General features: G+C 44.9%; 1 protein-coding gene across 1 annotated transcript in view; it reads left to right on the top strand.

Moving 5' to 3' along the window:
* Window positions 1-1,031: 1,031 nt before the first annotated feature.
* The window catches only part of DRC11 (dynein regulatory complex subunit 11), a gene marked incomplete at both ends in the record, with an annotated part of 92,894 nt that continues 75,229 nt past the window's right edge, over window positions 1,032-18,696 (top strand). Inside the window, 5 exons of the mRNA XM_082285229.1 lie at window positions 1,032-1,036; window positions 2,298-2,622; window positions 6,154-6,267; window positions 8,182-8,367; window positions 9,062-9,133. Of these exons, the coding sequence (XP_082141355.1) occupies window positions 1,032-1,036; window positions 2,298-2,622; window positions 6,154-6,267; window positions 8,182-8,367; window positions 9,062-9,133 (702 nt within the window). The remainder of the gene's footprint in view (window positions 1,037-2,297; window positions 2,623-6,153; window positions 6,268-8,181; window positions 8,368-9,061; window positions 9,134-18,696) is intronic.

The following is an 18,696-nucleotide window of genomic DNA, read 5'->3' as shown; positions in this document are numbered from 1 at the left end:
GATAAACTAATACTTTATGGAAGCAATTACGTCCTATCTGCAATGCCTCGTGGTAACGTCCTCCGAAGGGCTGCAGCGCTCCAGCCCCCTCCTCCCTCCACAAGCCACTCACAATATAAAAAGAAACTGGATATTAGCTGGCTCAGCAGGAGGAACCACTTGACATTCCTCAGTCAGAGGAGGCAGAGAGGGAGATTATTGTCAATTGGAACCGACGGCCGCTTCTCAGTGCGGCGCAATCCGGTGTCTCCAGCAGTAACCTGCACGGGAGAACTCCAGCCCGAGCATCCCCACGGCTCATAAATCAGCTGGATGGCTGCGGGGACACCCCACAGGGCTGGGCTTCCTCAGAGGTTGACAACCTCCCCACTATCTGTGAGAAATCACACAAAGTACGTACAGCACCGCGCCGTTTCCTCCTGCGCTGGAAAACCCGCGTGCCTCACATCCTTCCGTATCCTGGCTCCAGCTAATGCTGGCCTTGGTTGTCCCCATCTCCTCCCCTCTGCCGGGTTTGTTCTGTTTATCTCCTGCACCTGGGTTAATTGCTGCAATTGACTGATAGGGGTGGTGCAACGGGATGTAAATGCAGTAGGAAAAAAAAAAAAAAAAAAGGAAAGGGAAAGACCTGGGTGGGCTGCAGAAGCATTAGGAAAAGCAAGCCCAGCTGCATCCTGCAGCAAGCCAGGTCAGCTGAGGAGTGTAATACGCCCTTTAAGACGTTAATGGTGCAAATTCAATAGCAGGGTTTGGGTTGGTGGTGGTTTTGCTGGCTTCAGGGGGGAGTCCCACAGCCCTGTCACCATCCAGGACATACAGGACACTCCACACTCGAGGCACTCGTGGGCTGGAGTTGGTCCTGTCCCACCCCACTCGTCCCTCTTGCAGCACAAGCCTTGGATCACTCTGTCCTCCAGGACTGGGAATGATAAGATCAGCTCACAGAGCTCCAACATTTATTATCATGCACAAACAATGCTAACATCTGTCCAGCTTTCTAATCAGGATAAATACACCAGCACTCCCTCAACATGAGGTCTGCTCTGAAAGCTCATCTAACACCAGGCACGGCCTTTTGCTGTTCTCATCCCTCTTTGGCAAGCTCTAGGAACAGCAACTTGGTGAAGCACATGGATGGGTCTAGATTGCACCATTGAGGCCAATGGCCTTTATTCCTAGGATTAAGGAACAAGTCAGCTGTCCCTGTTCCCATAGCCACTGTTTTCCCCTCAGCATGACAACATGAATGAACTGGTTTTCTCCCAACTCAGCCGAGTCTCAGTGCAGAAGGAATTTCTTAGCTCTGCTCCTAGAGAGGCATTTTCAAAGATTTTTAATGCTTATCACTGCCAAGAGGTTCCATCTGGCAAAGGAGAACAGGACCTAGAAGTGTCTTCACTGCCACAGGTGTTATTAACACCTTCCCATGACAAACCTGCTGTTTGAGCCCTTCTCTGAATAAAAACCTCATTGCTCGTTTCGTGCTCCTTTAGGTTGATTTCCCAGGATATTCTGGTCTGCTTTTCCCATGAAAAGCCACTGACAGCCAGTCCATGGTCCTATCAGAACTCCACCTATTCCTACCAAAACTATCAAGTGAGCAGGATTATCCTGGAAATGAAGGTGGCCTGAGGTGACATGTGACATGTTCCATGCCACATAATCCCATAGACACCAGACCAGATATTTAGCAATTGCTTGGAGTGCAACAGGTGCTACCATAGAAATAAATTATTTTCCTCACTTCACATTTGAAATAGAGCCCACAGCTTCACTCCAGCATGGGCACCAGCCTCACCCTTAACCTGCAGTTAACTCCAAGCAACCACTTCAGAAAGGCAGAACAGCACCACCAGCTTTAGAAACACGAATTGGTCCTTATCCCAAACATGCAGAGCCTCAAAAACTGGGGGAGTCCTTCCTCCAATGAAAGGCATTGGGGGGAGGCACCTTTCCTATTAAACCATCTTCTCAATTAGCAACAACTGAATAAAACTCCTGGCACTGTTGGGGGTTGTAACTTCAAACATTTGAAGGATGCTTCAAGCGTTTTAGAATGGAGCTGAAAAGCTTTTAAGCTTGTTTTAATAAAACAGCATTTGAAGAGTCCTATTTTTAAAACAAACCCAGAACCTTCTGCTAATGGTTTTCAGAATACTTTGTAGTTAAAAATCTCCTTATAAATGTAATGGCTCACACTTGCTGTGTGAGAAATCCACACCCACAGAGCCCTGGCGTCGCCGTGTGCTAACTCTTGCTTTCATGTCAGGTTGACACAGTCTCCTCTTTCCAACCAGCACTTACGTCAAGCTGTGGGCAGACACGCAGAGGGAGCTGGACATCATGCTCCAGAGAGAAAGAGAGGAGTTCTTCCAGCCAGTGGAGGACCGTGAGAAGGTGATGAAGATGTTGGCCACTGCCTACATCCAATACCTGGAAATCTTCCGTAAGCTGGAGGAGGCCCACGACCACCTCATCCACCAGCAGAAGCGGGCGGCGGTTCGGCAAGTGCTGGATGGGGTCATTGGCCGCATCCTGGAGATCAAGAAAGAGATGGTGGCCCTGGAGAAGTCCGAGTGCCACCACATGGATGACATCCTGATGGATCTACAGCGTGTCCCGGTAGGGCGGCCTCGATGATGAGTTAATTCATAGGAAATTCATAGGGTTTTATTTGTAGGTGTTTTATTTGTAAGCCTGACATGCCAAACAAACCCAGCCCTTAGGGAGAGTCTGGTGCCTCTCTGGGGTCTGGCTCAAAGATGTCACCAGGAAACATCCAAATTTTTCACAGGCCACGGACGTGATCTTCCATGCAGCGGACAAGGAAAGGGTAACACGTAGTCTGAGGGTGATCACAAAAGATTTCAGGGCTTTGGGACATTTAGTAAGGGATTCTGGGCTACAAGTTGTTTTCTCCTGACATTTCCAGTTGAAAGCAGCAATACTGAAAGAAACAGATGGCTCCCCAGCTGGTGTCACCACCATAATTTTGGGGGTTTTGAAAATGGAATGGCCTGTGGAGTGCCAGGAGTGCTGGCATCAGATAGCATTCACCTTTCTCAGCCAGGGAAGGGAGTCTTTGGCTGGGAACTAGTGGGGTTCACTGGCAGGGCTTTAAACTAGATACGATGGGGAGGGGAACGGTATCATGCTTGCCCTTGGCAAGCTGTGGGATAGTAGGAAAAATGAGAGGGACAGGATACTTGTGAGGGCTCTGTGCAGGTGTCTCTGACTCAGCCACACTGGAGCACACCTGCAGTCTTACAGAGATAAGCCAGGGGCTCCTGAGATAACAGAAAGCAACAGGAAAACATCGGAGATACACCCTTGTAGCAAAAGGGACAGGTCAGGGGGTGATCCTGCCCCTCTCCTCAGCCCTGAGAGGCACATCTGGAGGGCTGTGTCCAGCTCTGAGCTCCTCAGGACAAGAAGCTCCTGGAGAGGGTCCAGTGGAGGCTGCAGAGGTGGTGAAGGGACTGGAGCATCTCTCATGAGGAAAGGCTGAGGGAGCTGGGGCTCCTCAAGAGGAGACACAGGTGACAGGCTGCCCTCCGTGGCACGGTGAAATCAGCACCGTGAAGATGACAATGAGGCCAAGCGTGGAAGCTGTGCTTTAAAAGACGAAGGAAAAATGAGCTGGCAAAGCTGGTTACTTCTCTCGCAGACAGCTCCATCTATTGTCACATTCAGGTACCGCTGCTGTGCTAAAACCAGCTGAAATTCCTGCTTTTTTCCAGGATCCCAGCTCCGAGATAAATTGCCTGATATCATTGTAGCATTATTGTGAGATTTGCAAACTGTGTTTCTGTCTGCCACTGCACATCTACAAATTTCGGATAGGAATTGCCAGGAATCTTCACCAGCCCTTTACCTTCAACATTAAGCACTATTTTAAACTATTTTAAACTGAGAGAGTATGAACACATCTCCGGGGAAAGTAATCCTTCAAATCCTATCTTGAAATCCTTAGCACTGCCGTTTTCATGACTCAGCAGTAAATCCATCTGCAGCAAAAAGTTGGCAAGTCTGAGAAGCCATGCCTGACACCTCCTCAAAAACAAGCATAAATTCAAATTCCTGCACCACACCTTGATTCTAAGAAGGCATTACATACCTACCTACCACAAAAGAAATCAATCACTGAAGAGATTTCAGGTTTTTTCAAAGAAAACATTTTCCATACTAGATAAGAATACAGATTTATGGGGTGTTCTTTTAAATAAAATATTTACATATTCTTGGTAACGGAACAGAATTAGCGGACGAATAACTCCCCTTTCTCAAAGAATCTGCCCTGAAAGGATATCTCCAGTCATTCCTTTCTCTGTATTATCAGGGGCTAAAATCCTGCAGGACTGAAGGCAGAGGACACAACATTTTGTATCTTAGGTGATGATATTGCCTATTTTGTACTATGTCACTGCAAGGCCAAGCTTTCCTTTTTCTCCAGTTCTGTACCTCGTGGTTTTGTGCAGCTGCCTTCCAACATCCAGCCACTACATTTCCTGGGGTAATTGTGAAGGTTATTTGGATCCGTAAATCCCATGGGGAGCTGGGAGTGGCTAAAAAGCTGCAAATTTGACTCAAGGTTAAATATCCCAAGCCTGACTTTCCAATGCTGGGCCCCAAAAAGAGATTAGGAAGAGAAGCAGGCTCCTCACCCCTTCCAGCCCTGGCACTGGGGCTTTGATCTCTTTTTTCCAGTCAGTAAAAATCAGAATCCAGAATCACTTGGAATTAAAGGCCAGATGAGACATCAGAGATACTCCCACACTGACTCATTTTGCTCCCTGGCAGCCTAAAAATCCTCTCATCCTACAGGAGGGTATCCAGACAAACCCTTTTTTATAATTCAAGATTTTAATCCACCCAGAGTGATTTGCACTCAAGAGTACAGCACAGAATCATTTCCATCAACTACCAAGGGTGCTGGAAGGTGCAAACAGGGAGTTTAGCATGACAAATACTCAGAAACTTTTATCAGACCAGACCTCTGCACTGATAAAATCATCAGGGGTGAACACAGCCCAACATGGAAGCTTTCTGACGCTGCCATGGTAGGGACGTCCCTCAGCGTGCAGCTGAGGGAATGGGGAATGAAATCAGTGAGCTGGCAGTTTTCAGAGGCTGTTCTTGGCCACAGCCCTGCAGATTCTTGCTCCAGGAACTGGAAGGTCCCGAGCAGCACATTTACCATGTGCCTGAGGCAGGGCAGAAATGGAGCTTGTTCCTTCCAGCCAGTGCTGTTCTCCTCCTTGTCCACTCCAGAGCTGGCACTGAGGCTCAAGGATCAGAAGGTCTCCCTGAGCAGGTGAAAGCACAGCAATTTCCACAGCAGACGGATCAGGGAGTAGTGAAAACAGGATTTTAGGGAACTTGGACCAGAAGACACATTCCCCACACGCACACACTCAAATTGCCAGTAATTATTCTTGAGGAGTTATCTGCAGTCTTCAGTACAAGGAACAGGTTGTGTCATCCCTTACAGCACCTTAACTTTTGGGGAGGGTTTTTTTGCCTTCCTCTCTGTGTCTTTTTTTGTTGTGGACTGAAATCCTGTAGGGGAATAACTGGGAGAAATGTAAATCAGTTACATCTTTTTAATTACAGAAATGAGTAAAGACAGGCACTTCCAGTCATGCCTGATTTTAAGAAGTGTCTGAAATGCCACAGTCAAAGGCAGGCGGTTTGTCTACAGCTCAAAATACCTATTAAAAACCTTAGAACTGTGTTTTGGTTCCTTATAATGGTTAAAAAATGGCAAGAGAACAGATCTATTTTTCATGTTGATTAAAACAAGAAGTGGGATGATCACACAACCAAAGGTATTCAGCTCAGTGGAAATCATGTTTAAATTTGGCAACCCTGCCAAATATTTTAGCAATTTGATAATATAATTGAGCCATTATAGGAAGAAAGATTTCTGGGCTCACATGGTTCACAAACTGGGTTGATTTATTTGTTTTTGTTGAATTAGGCCTAAAGTAATTGAAAAGTAACAGCAGCTGTTACAAAGGTCAAATTCCCCAATACTCAAAAATTTTTCAACAACCTCTGTCCTTATTTTATTGCTTTGTAAAGGTATTCAATTAATCAGTAATGTGACTTAAATACATTCCTAAAAAGCATCTCATGCCTTTCTTCCTCTAGGAAGACATAGACATACCCATCCCAAAGTATTTCATTAAAGAAAACCTGAGCATCCTGCAGGACAGGGAGAAATTCCTGGATGAGATTTTGCTGAATGCTGGTTTGCTAGAACAGGTAAATGTACCCCACACCTACGTGTCATGTTTGATTCGTTCAGTTTACTGCCCCATGTGTCTGAACACATGAGCCACTGAAGTGAGAAGCACTCCTACAGCAGCGAGGAAGTAGAAGTGTGCTTACAGATAAGGCACAGGCAGAAAGTAACCTTAGATTTCCCTGTCAAACAATATCCAGTCACATCTCGAGTCTGGGTAACACTGAAATGATTCTACTCTGCTTTCTGTGTGTCAGAGTGTCAGAAAGAGCAGCACTGTGGCCAAGTTAATGCTTTATTTGTCTAACTAACCCTCACCATGTAATTAGTCCTACTGAAACCAAGCTCTCCTGGCCCAGGATTCCTCACTGGAGCGGCCAGAACTCAAGAGTTCAGGTCAGCAGCACTGTTGGCATTCACTTGTTTATAACCTCTGAACAATGAGTGCAGTTTCTCTCGTGCAGCTACAGAGCTGCAGCTGCTGGGAGGAGCAGAAACTGAGTTTTGGCAGAGCAAAAGTCATTACAGACAAGTACACGAGAGCCCCAGTGAAGGCTGCTCTGGATTTGATATACTTCTGACCTTTTGGGAGTGGCATGTTGCCTCCAAGCAGGCACTGCTGACCCCTGGAAGTAAACAACTGTGCCTACATGTCTGGGTAACTTGGATTCATAGATGTTGTAGCCATAAGAGACAGTCCTGATGGCCCACAGTGCTGCCTGGAATTCTCCAGCAGTGATTGTGCCTGTTGATCCCACGAAAGAACAGAGGGAAAGTCCCCAGGGATGGAAACAGCCCCAGGCAGAGTGCAGAGACAGAGCACTGCCAGATGCTTTGTTGGGCAGCTGCAGTCCTCCCTGTTCCTCCACAGGACAGCTCCGGGTGAGTTCTCTGCTCTTCTACTCGCCTCACCTTGCTCTGGGGAGATCCTGTTTCAGCACACTTTATCCTGGAGCCTTTCTGCTTCCCAGAGTTCTGCTCTTGCTGCTTTCCAGCACGGCATCCATGAGGTTGTCTAGTGAGCAGCCAGCTCAGCCAGAGCACCAGGCCGCCACAGGGAGCCAGAGATCCAATAAATAGCAATAAAATCACCTCACCCAGTGTAAATCCAATGTCCTGTGCTGCACTTCCAGCTCACTCACCCCTGGGATTGCTGCAGGGTTGTCAGCACTTCTGCACCTTGTCCTCTCAGGAAATCCTGGCTGCTGTGTAACCAACTGGAATTCTCCAGTGTCCATGGCAGTGCTGTTAGGAGCAGTCCAACATAAATCAAAACCAGTGGAGTTTATGTCAGGAATCTGCTCTGCACATCATTTGTGTAATTCTGTTCAGGAAATCTATGTCATTCTGTCCTAGAAAGCCCTGCTGCAGTTAAGTGCCACACAGTATAAATATAATAATTAAATATGAGCTGCCTCCAGTTGGGAGGTGAACATCAAGAAAGGACACTAATTCAGCTTTTCCAGGGGGAGCATGAGGGTTCTCAGGAGTGAGATGGGGGGAGTCCCTTCCTCCACTTGCACTGTTCTGATCCATTTTCCCCCTCTGACTCAGAACAGCCCCTCCTTCCATTTTCATCAAAAGAACTGCAATCCCAGCAGCACATCCAGAAACCCTCCCTTCAGAAAAGGAAAGGAAAACATTCCACAGCCTAAGAAATTCTCCTTTAAGTAGGACAAAGCCTCATGGTTGTGTCTTTTTGCTCAAATGGATCAAGTTCAGCAGGACTCCGTGAGCCACTGTGACTTGCCAGCAAGGCAGGTTTTCCTCATCACACATCAACAGGAGTCTCTGCTGTTTGTTTCCTACAATATTTTCATCTTAGGACCTTTCTACGAGCTGATTCATTGTTTCATTTTCTAACTGAGGCAGGCAGTTAACCAAACATTAACTTTCCTTTGTTCATCCCTTTTTTTTTGGCTGTGCTGTTGAAGGAACCTGTCACGGCCATGACACTTGAAGAAGGCATTAAAGTGGTGCAGGTGGCAGAACGGGCTCGCCAAGGCCGTGCTCGAGCAGCATTCATGAAGAGAATTTACCTTGAAGAGAAAAGACAAAGTCAAAAAGAGGCTCAAGAGATGGGTAAAAATCCAGATGATGCTGCCACTTGCATTCAAAAGGTGAGTTTCTGATGTGGCAACAATCCTGGCAAAGCCAAATGACGATGTTTTGGTCAGGAGAGCAGCTGCAGACAGAAAGACAGCTCACAGGATGGGAAGCATTCTGAAATGATACATCCTTTTTAGGGTGTCCAGCAAGGTGAAATACATCATTTAAACCACTTTAAAAATGAGACAGGACCCTAGATGTGAGATCAATGAAACCAGTCCTGCACTGGCAATGCAGGATGACTTTATAACTTACATGTTGTTTTCCCATTCTGGTTTTTACGACCTCAGTTGCTCTTTCTGGCATCCCCTTGGAATTCAGTGCATCTCTGAATTCATGCCTTCTTCTGTGATCTCCAGGGGAAGAGTTCATTCCACATCTAGAAAAAAGGACAGAGGTCAGTGCTAAATTCCACAAGAAGTCCTTACATATGAATAATTCCTAAATCATATGTCTAAACTTCATGAAGCAGTGACAGTTTTTAGAAGCCACCCATAGCAGTGTGAGGGGATAAAAAACCTCAGAATTTGTTTAAAAACAACAAAAAATTTTTTTAAAAAAGCAGATGGCAAGCTGTTAAAAAGCAATAGTTTCAATGGTATATTGTGCCTTTCCTTCCTCTATTTGTTTTTTCCTGTGTCTGCCCCAGAAAAGGAAGCTGTACCAGGGCCCATTTATCTCATTAGAGTTTTGTTTACAATCCAGGTTTGGCGTGGGTACCGCCAGCGCAAGGAAACAGAGAAACTGAGAGAGGAGGAAATGGTGTTTCTGGGCATGGTAAGTGGGGCTGTGCCTAGAGAACACAAAATGCCACACTCTTGTTTGTTCTTCAGACTTTTAGAATTCAACCCAAGAGGAGAAAATAATTTCTACGATTCCTCCTATCTTAAAAGGAGTCTCCAAGGAACACAGAACTCAGCTGAAATGATAAATGGCCCGGGAGTAGCACAATTTGTCTTCTGCTGAATGGGTTTGTGCTGTCTGTACACTCTCCAATGTGTGTGGCAGATGTGGAAACTGGCTGTGGAGGATTTGCCCTGGGTCCCAGGGAATTTGACCTAGGCGTGATCAGCAAGTTTTATTAATCAGCTTTTCAGTCTTGATTTCAAGACTGGGGAGCTGCCTTGTGTCTGGAGTAGAATTCATGGAGGTTGGAAAAGCCCTCTAAAATCACCAAGTCCAACCATCAATGCAGCAATGTCAAGCCCACCCCTAACCCATGTCCCCAAGTGCCACATCCACACATTTTTTGTAAGCTTCCAGGGATGGTGAGTCCACCACTTCCCTGGGTAGCCTGGCTGAATGCTTGACAGACCTTCCAGTGGGCTAAAATAAGTCATTTTTCCTAATATTAAATTCAACTAAAGAAGCAAAATCCTCTTCTCCCACCCCTTTGCAAACCACTGCCTGTGCATGTCAAGAGCAGGGAAGAGAAACCTAAGAACTGGCATAATAATCCATCAATATTTCCCTAAGTCCATCTAAAAATAATCAAAATCTTCCTCACCCCCTACTGCAGAGGCATAGGGAAGTGAACAGCGGGGGTGAAAGGAAGAAACTGAAGCACCCTTTCCAGAAGGAATCTGTTCCTCCCACCCCCTTCCTCGCAGCAAATACCCAAAAAATAGTAACTTCTTTACTGTTGACATCTTTTTTTGCCCTCCTCCAAGTCTTTGGAGGCACTAACAGGTGTCAAGCCTCACCCAGCTCCAGCAGCACAGCCCTTGTACCAAGCCCTAGTAAAGTTCTGGTACAGCAGCAGCACATCACAGAAACATTCAGCACTGCTCTGCCTTTGTTAAGTTTATTTCTGCTTCCATGTTCTACAGTTCTGAAGTGATTAATTTATAAACGAATAATTTAATTTTGATTTAAAGGAGGCTTTCTGCTTTTCCCAGGCAGTTTGGGTGATTTTCTTGCCCAGCAATGGAATTGCCCTTTGCTATTTTATAGGGTTCTGAAAACTGATTGTGCCTAAAGAATACATCTCACATTAGTTAAAAATAACATTCATACTTTACTTTTAGGAAGGAAAATGTACATTTACCTAAGTTTTGCCTTGTTAAATCCAGGTAACACCTTATGGATTACTGCCTTTAGTATCTGCTGGTCTGTAACAGCTGAACAGAGCCTTGGGTGCCAGTTCTGCCCCTGTTTAAGACAGAATTCCGAGAGATTTTAACTAGTGCAGACTTAAATACCTGGGAGGTACTGAAAATGAGTTAGAAATGCCACCTTTTGCAAAACAAGGGATTGTTTCCTGTCAAATCCCATGACGTTTCTGTCGAGTCCTCAGGAAGGAAATCCAAATCTGGCGTCAGTTATTTGAGGGTTCACAGCCAAGCCCTCATTTCATGGTGGCCCAGTGTGGGAGGAACTGGGAACTAGGATGTGAACATCCTGGTTTATGGGGAGCATAATGTAATCTATGTGATCAGAGGGATGAAGGGAATTAAAACCAAACACATCGAGTGCATTCAGTTCCTGACCTCCATTTAAAAGCAAGAGAATTGATGTTTGCTCCTCTGCACTCTGACTCACTGCTCTTCATCAAGTTTATAATCAAAGCATGTGGGGGAAAAAAATTGGTAACTCTAAATAAAATTTTTAAAAATCTGTTCATCTTTCCAGGGTTTTTATATTCCCTTTCCCTTTCCATGCTGCATTCCCTTCCCTGGTCTCCAAAGGAAGCAGACATTGGTTCCCACTGATAGATAGGCAGGGAGCTCCAAAGGTCAAGTCCCTTTGATGTATGATCACGTCAGCCCTCTAAAAAATGACCACAGATCTTCATGTGTAAATATGTTGAATTTGCTTTTCTAATGCTGCACGACTTAGATAAATTAGAAGACCCAACCATCCATTACTCCAAGTCCATCCCAAAGGAGACTCAACTTTTGTTGCAATAAATATAATTTCTCTTATAATCAGGGCTTCTTTTAAAAAAAAAAAGTCTGTGTTACTTTCAGACAAAGACTGCTTTGCACAAAGAGCTCATCCATTCAAAGTTCTACGTAGAAGATTTCTGGAAAAATTCAATTGTGTTGGCCTAAAAAATAGGAAAATAGGTGTCAAACCCAGGAATTGTCCAGTCTTTTGCTTAATTCAGCATTATTTTCTTTACTCTCCACTTACTTCAGAAAAAATTTATGTATCTTTTCTGGAATTCAATTCTATTTCGTCTTTTGCTTGGTGATGGAGAACAAGCCTGTGTTCCAGAGATTTTTCTTGACTCAAAAGTAAAGCCTCATTATTACTATTATTATTAAGCTTTTTGTTATTATTATTTACTTTATTATTATTTATTAAAGCCTAATTGCAGAAGCAGCATGATTCCCTCAGCACACGTTCTCCAAAGCCCCGATAAATCACACTTTGCAGTCCCAGTTTAATTTGTGAAGAGAAGCAATCCTCCTAAGAGCACATATATCTTGATAACTGTATCCTGCCTGACCTGCTTCCTGATCTTCCTCACATCCCTGCCACGGGGCTGTTTGCTGCCAGCTCCAGCACGACCACCAGAACCACTGCTCCAGGCACAGGCTTGTGTTCAAACCACACTGATGTGGCAAGAAAACACACCGAGTTAAACACACACCTGATGTGTCTGAGCCAAGCTGCATTTCCTGCTCTGTTTTACCACCTCAGCTCCATTTAACACACCAGCTTTGTAAACTGCTCTGTTCTTCTGGCATTTATAGATTCCCTGTCACTAAAAACCCCACCTGGAGGTTCTGATTGTTGAGTTTTGCTGCAGAGCTCGGTGTAGCTGGGTGTGTGACCTGGCTTTTGGCAACTGCTTTGTCTCAGGGGAGCACGGAACAGCCCGAGCCTGGTCCTGGATCCACCCTCAGCACTCTCCCTCACAGACTCTCCTGCAGGAAGCTGTACTTACAATCTCAGAGCACAGGCTACTGGAAAGAGGAAAGGCTGCATTTAACACGAAACATTAGGATAAACAGTTTGCCATCAGACTGATTTATCAGAGTAGGAGGATGTAGGGGACTGGAGGAACAGTTGGCTTAAAGCATCTAGGTGGGAAGAACATGAAGCCCCAGGCCAAGGGCACCTGGCCTGTCACAGGGATAGTGTGGCCAGCAGGACCAGAGAGGGGATTTCTCCCCTGTGCTGGGCACTGGTGAGGCTGCACCAAGTGCTGTGTCCAGTTCGACCTTCTTCTTCTCAAAATATTCTGGAAGCCAGACCAAGAAATTCCAGTCAATGCCTTGCTAAGTGCTCTGTTGTGTCTGGAGAAGTTCAAGTTTGCCAAGTGCCTTTATTTTGTCAGAACGTTCCAAAGTTGGCAAGGAAAAGTTGTTATTGAACCTCCTGAGGATTTTGTTGTTTCTGCACCACCCAGAGTAAATCAAATCACCTTCCCTAAACCTGCTGAGCAGGAATTAGAGGGGTCCAGGAAAAAAGAATACAGAAAGGCAAGTCCCTCTCTCCACCTGCACTGCTCTGATACATTTTTCCCCAAGCCTCCTCTCCCCAGGCTGGGCTGACTCAGAAAAGCCCCTCCTTCCAATTTTCACCAGAACTGCAATTCCAGCAGTACCACATCCAGAAACCCATCCTTTCAGAAAAGTAAACATTCCATAGCTTAAGAAATTCTTCTTTTAGTAGGACAAAGCCTCATAGTTCTTTTATGTCTTTTTTTCCAAATGGATACAGTTCAGCAGGATGCACGAGCCCTATGGAGCCACTGTGGTTCCCACTGGAGCATCAGCTTTTCCTCCTCACGCATCACCACACCAGATTCAGCTTCTCCTAAAGGTGCTCAGAAAAACACATCTCCCAGAATATCAGACTTCCAAGATATTGCAAGAACAAGTTTAGGGTCTCACAGGTACAGCTGTGGATTTACACTTACACAGCTCTATCCTGAAATTCCAGCCCTTCCCCAAGAGTTAGTGGTGCAATACCTGCTGTTCTATGACTCTATTTCCACCATCCTTCCTTCCTCTATATCCAAGGCCACCTTGGATGGGGTTTGGAGCAACCTGGCATAGTGGAAGATTCCACCCCCTGGCAGGAATGAGATGAGCTTTATGGACACTTCCAACCCAAACATTCCTTGGTTCCACGATCCTTTCACATTAAAGGATCTGTGTGGTGTTAAATAAAAAGCTGTTCTCTCCTTTTTACCTCTTTTAAACACAGCCTAATTTAGGCATGTTGTCTCAGTTAATGCTTTATTTATATCTGGGAAAACAGCCTGCCAAACATTCCTCCTTCTCTGAATTCCTGATAAATATAATTCATTTCACCCAGTCAGAAAAAAAAAAAATAAAAATCAGCATTACCCAGAATAGCTTTCTGTGTAAACATTATGGACTATGGCTAAATAAATATTATACAGGGTTTAACAAACTACAAACTCCATCAAGTGAAATTTAAAATATTTCATCAGCTCTTGAAAGTGGGCAGCTATAGCAGTGCCGCAGATCAGGCCTGGCTTTGCCAAGCTTAAGATTAAAATGACTTTTGCTTGCCTGCATGTCAGCACAGAGTTCTCTGTTATTTCACATCTCAGCAGCGATAACTAATCTGTCCTGTTTTCAACAGAAATTTTAAGCCTGCTTATTTTTGAAACAGAAGGACTCTGGGAAGCAAGAAGCATGCTAAATAACGTGGTTTTCGTTGGCTGCAGTCATACTAACAATGAAATCACTGCCTTTCAGAGCCTAAAACATGCTTGCCATGTTTAGTACAAGTTTAACAGCGTGCCCAGGTATCGTATCAGAAATAAACATAACCAAAATTACATCAACTCATCTGGCCCTGAATGTAAACTTTTTGTCCACTTCAAATTTTCTTTTATCTTCCTAAAAGGTGTTGCATGTAAATGTATTTCTAAATATATAAATCTCTAAACCAACCGTTTTCAGTATTTCTTGAACAAGGCCTCCTGCTACAAATGCTTTGTTGGAATGCATATGACAATTATTTTAATTGGCAAAGCCATTGGAGTGAGTCAGAGAGTAGGGAAGCTTTAATGAATGCAATATATTTTGCTTACTTGTTCCTTTTTTTTTTTTTTTGGTGCCTAATTTAGGAATTCAGCCATATAATTGATGTGGCTATCACCATTTAATGGTGGAACCTCTATTAATACAATTTTCATTTGGGGGGTTGGAACTGGATGGGATTTAAGGTGCTTCCAACCCAAACCATTCCATGACTTTATGATTCACAAGATAAGAGACCTCTTTAAAATCTGTTCTTCCCTCAGCCTGACAAATTATACTGAGGAAATAAAGCAAGGCTGCAGCTCAATCCTACAGCAAACTTTTATATGTAGTCTGGATCATGGTTTAAAATTCAATAGAATCGTATCATAAAATCACAGAATTATTTGGGTTGGAAGAGACCTTAAAGATGATCTCATTCCACCCCTTGCCATGGGCAGGGACCTTCCACCTGAAGAATAATAGTTGTAAGTAAAGAACAGGACCCCAGTTGCTCTGACAGTAAATTCTTTTTGTCTACATGCCCATGTAATCCAAATGTATAAAAAAAACATTTCATTTTCACCACTGGCGAAAATAAGTGACTAGTACAACTATTTACTTTAAAAATATTTGGAAAGAAAGCTTCTCCCCCAGAGAAGCAAACTGCAAACCTACTGAAAAAAACGCCACATAACCGGTCCATCTTTTGAAATCCTACAATTACGGGCAATCCTGGCTGTGGCAGAACATTTCCTGGAGCCCCATAAAACCACGGAGCATGTGCTTCAGCTCTGCTGTTCCAGGCCTACGACAAGAAGCTGTCCTAAATTAAGTACCCAGTAATAAAAGCTGCAGTAAATCTACCTCTCAGGCATAATAGGGACGTTAGCCTTGCGACGTGGAGTGAAATGAAATGTATTTATTTCACTGCCACGAAGGCTCTTTCCCTCGTAAGCGCAGCTGTAATGGAACAATTGAGGAGCAGTTAGTTCCACAGCAGGGCCTCCTCCTCCTCCTCCTCCTCTGTGAGGAAGAGCAGCCCTGAGCGTGCTCAGCCAGCCTGCACACCTCCAAGTGCTTTATAATGAACAACAAAGGCTGGGGAGCTGACTCAGCACCGAGGCAAGGCTTTCCAGCCAGGAAAGGGATCTGAGCAATCAAAGTCCCAGGCTGGGAAGGGAAAACGGACACAGTTTTGTGGAATCATGGAGTGCTTTGGGTTGAAACAGGCTTAAAGCTCATCCCATTCCACCCCTGCCATGGGCAGGGACACCTTCCACTAGCCCAGGCTGCTCCAAGCTCTGTCCAACCTGGCCTGAGGACACTGTCCAGGAGCAGCCCCAGCTTCTCTGGGCACCCTGTGCCAGGGCCTGCCCACCCTCACAGGGAAGAATTCCTTCCTGGTATCTAAACTAAATTTCCCTTCTTTCAGTTTGAAGCCATTCCCCCTTGTCCTGTCACTCCAGGCCCTCTCCAGCTTGCTTGTATTCCCTTCAGACACTGGAAGGGGCTCTGAGGTTTCCACACAACCTTCTCTTCTCCAGGCTGAACATCCCCAACTCCCTCACCCTATCTCCAGTCCCCTTATCACACACACGGTCCCTCATCCCACTGACTTACCTGGGAGGTGTAGGGAATGTCTTCTCCCTTCTACTGGCACATCTTCCCCTTCCCTAAAACCTGAATTCTTTTGGGGAACGAGAGAAGAGCAGAAGAATCTCATCAGCACGCTCGTGACTGATGAGTTGGAATAAAATTCTCTTTTAGACAAATGTCCATTTTGCCTTATTAATTTAAACAAGGATTTTAAAGACAAAGCCCATCAAACATTAGATAAGCCTTTTAAGTTAATGGACCATGTAGTCCTATTTTCCCACAAACTCAGGAATCTTCATATTATGTCCTATTTTTACAGCAACATCAATTATTAATATGTATACTTTTGCTGACAGAGGACCACACTAAAAATGTGAGTTTCGTTATCCAGTTCTGGGTCATTAACTGTGAAAAGCTTGTAAATATAATGGTTTATTCACATGGGAAGCCTTCATTAAGATGCATTATTCTACAACTGATGTGGCAGCATTGCATTATCAAGTTCACTGTCTCCATCTAATATTTGTAATTTGTTTCTAAATGAGTTGCTGTTTGTAGGGCAAGTTAACAAATTTGAATTTCACATGGACAGAGAAATTTCTTAAAGATGGGAAAATGCTTCTTCCCCCAAGGAAAAGCTATTTATTAGCATCTTCCTGGAGAATGCCTCCCTTTGATTCAGAAGCAGGAACATTAGAGGCACCGAGAGAAGGGATGTTAGAAATAAATTGGCTTTTGTCTTCCTTACATGCACATTAGAGGGCTATGGAAGCACACTCAGGATAACTTCAGAGCTCCACAACAGCCATGTGGACACATGGAAAGCTCTCCCATGATACTGCAAGGAGGCACAGGTCCAAGACTGGCCAGCAGGGAAGCATTCCTGCTGGAGCTGTTGGAATTCATCCTCTCTCTTGGCACTCTCCTGCCATTTCACTTCCTATTCCCTCTTGCATCTTCAGATGGCCAAAGCTTTTTAGACCTATTTTCTTCTGAGTTCTGCTCGTTGACAAGAGAACAGAACCTCTAGCAGGGCTGTTGGAGAGATTCTGTCTCCTGAAGGCCCAAGAGCACCTGAAGGTGAACACACGGCCCCAGGTTGTGCAGTTGGCTCCTCGTTCCTGAGACTGGGTCAGGAATGTGTTAAACTCAGAAGCTGGTGAGGTTTAGGGGGACACACACTTCTGCAATTAGGTCAAGAACACTGTGAACAAAATAAAACAAGTTTAACAGAGTGGCTTTCTTCAGCTGCAAAGCAGGAAGGTATCGCCCATGCTATTCATCGCTTACTTTCTTTTCTTCAAGTGTTTTAATAGTCTAGAACATTTTATATCATCATTTACTCGACAAAAGACAGGCATTTTCTATGAAAATCCTTGACAAATGGTAGAGAGCTGACAGCTAAAACAGTGGTACAATTCCATCCTCTGGACATCTTTTTACATCTCCTTCAGCAGCTCCCACTGCCCCAGTGTCTATTTTGAGGTTATATTGCTAAATTCCCTTCCATAGTTAGTTCTGTCTAGTTCATCTTCTTATTCCCTCCCTACTTTATCAATTGATTCACTTCCTTGAGCATCCACACACTTGGATCAGTTCTTATAGTCCAAGGAAGCTGCTTTTAAGACAGTCCCCATTTTACCTTTTAGCCCAAGCACACCTAAGTTCTTCTGATGTCTCCTCATCCTTTTTTTCTCAAGTCCACTCATTTTTTGTTGACATAACTGCATTGATTTCAAAGTCACAGAATGGTGAGTCAAGGCAGCTGTACATTCACCTGTGCTGTTTTATTTAAAAATCAAATGACTGTGGCACGATGCCCTCGCTGCCAGTCAGTGCTTTTCTCCTGCTCTCCCAGAACAGGAGCCAGCCTTACGTTCCTGACACGTGCTGGCCTCCTGCTCTCCCCTCATAAACAGGGCACACTGTGTATGTTCCACATTAGCCAGCCCTGAGTCCTTCAGGCCTCATTTATCACAGCCAGCTGTGCTCTCCATTTCATGCTCCCCTCGCCCATCGCAGCTGGAGTGTGTTATTGCCAAACAAGAAACCAGGAGGATTGGGGGGAAAGTGGAGAATATACAGCCTTAGCAACTTGCCCTGTTCTCTTTCATGCTTTTCTTTGGAGAAATACTGAAGGTGAATGGCTGAAGTCTTGTTCTAGAATTAATTCTCGTTTTTCTTGTAGTAAAACAGACTCTGGAAATTTAAAAAAAAAAAACAAAAAACCAAAGGGTAAATACAACAGAGCTTCTTCTCATAAGCTGTTCTGCAGGTTTCTGTCTGTACTTCAGCCTCAGTGCTGAGTACAGCTCATAAACTCCTATCAGCAGATGTATTGATAACTGAATGGTGCTCAGACAGGGAGCTGCACAAATATTTACTCAGGGCTCCGCTGGGTTTTGCCAGCCAGAACATGTCCCATGGCCTTGTTGTTATCAGCATCTGAGCCAGCTGGTTCAGAGCTCCCTGGACTGTGTCCACAGCAGCTCCATGACTCTGGGCTCAAGTGTAGATACGGGCTGTAGCAGGTCACTTTTTGAGACACGAATTTCCTATTGCTGAACTCACACTGGCACCTTCTTGCCAGTTCAAACAGCTCTTACCTCATCTGGCTTTGGGACTGGTGAAAGGGAGGCAGTGAGAGAAGCTGGTCATCCAAGGCTCCCTCAAGACGCAGTAGAGGGCAGCTCAGAGGAGCTGGAAAGGTTCTGGGATGGCAAGGAGGAGCTCTGCTGCCTGTGGTCTGGTCCCATTGTCCAGCACTTCCCTTGCTGCGGCACTGGCCCT

This window comes from Coloeus monedula (genome assembly GCF_965178545.1).
Source record: "Coloeus monedula genome assembly, chromosome: 7".
NCBI classification, from domain to species: domain Eukaryota; kingdom Metazoa; phylum Chordata; class Aves; order Passeriformes; family Corvidae; genus Coloeus; species Coloeus monedula.
Note: the sequence above shows the minus strand (reverse complement) of the source record. Positions and strands in the feature narration are given on the sequence as shown.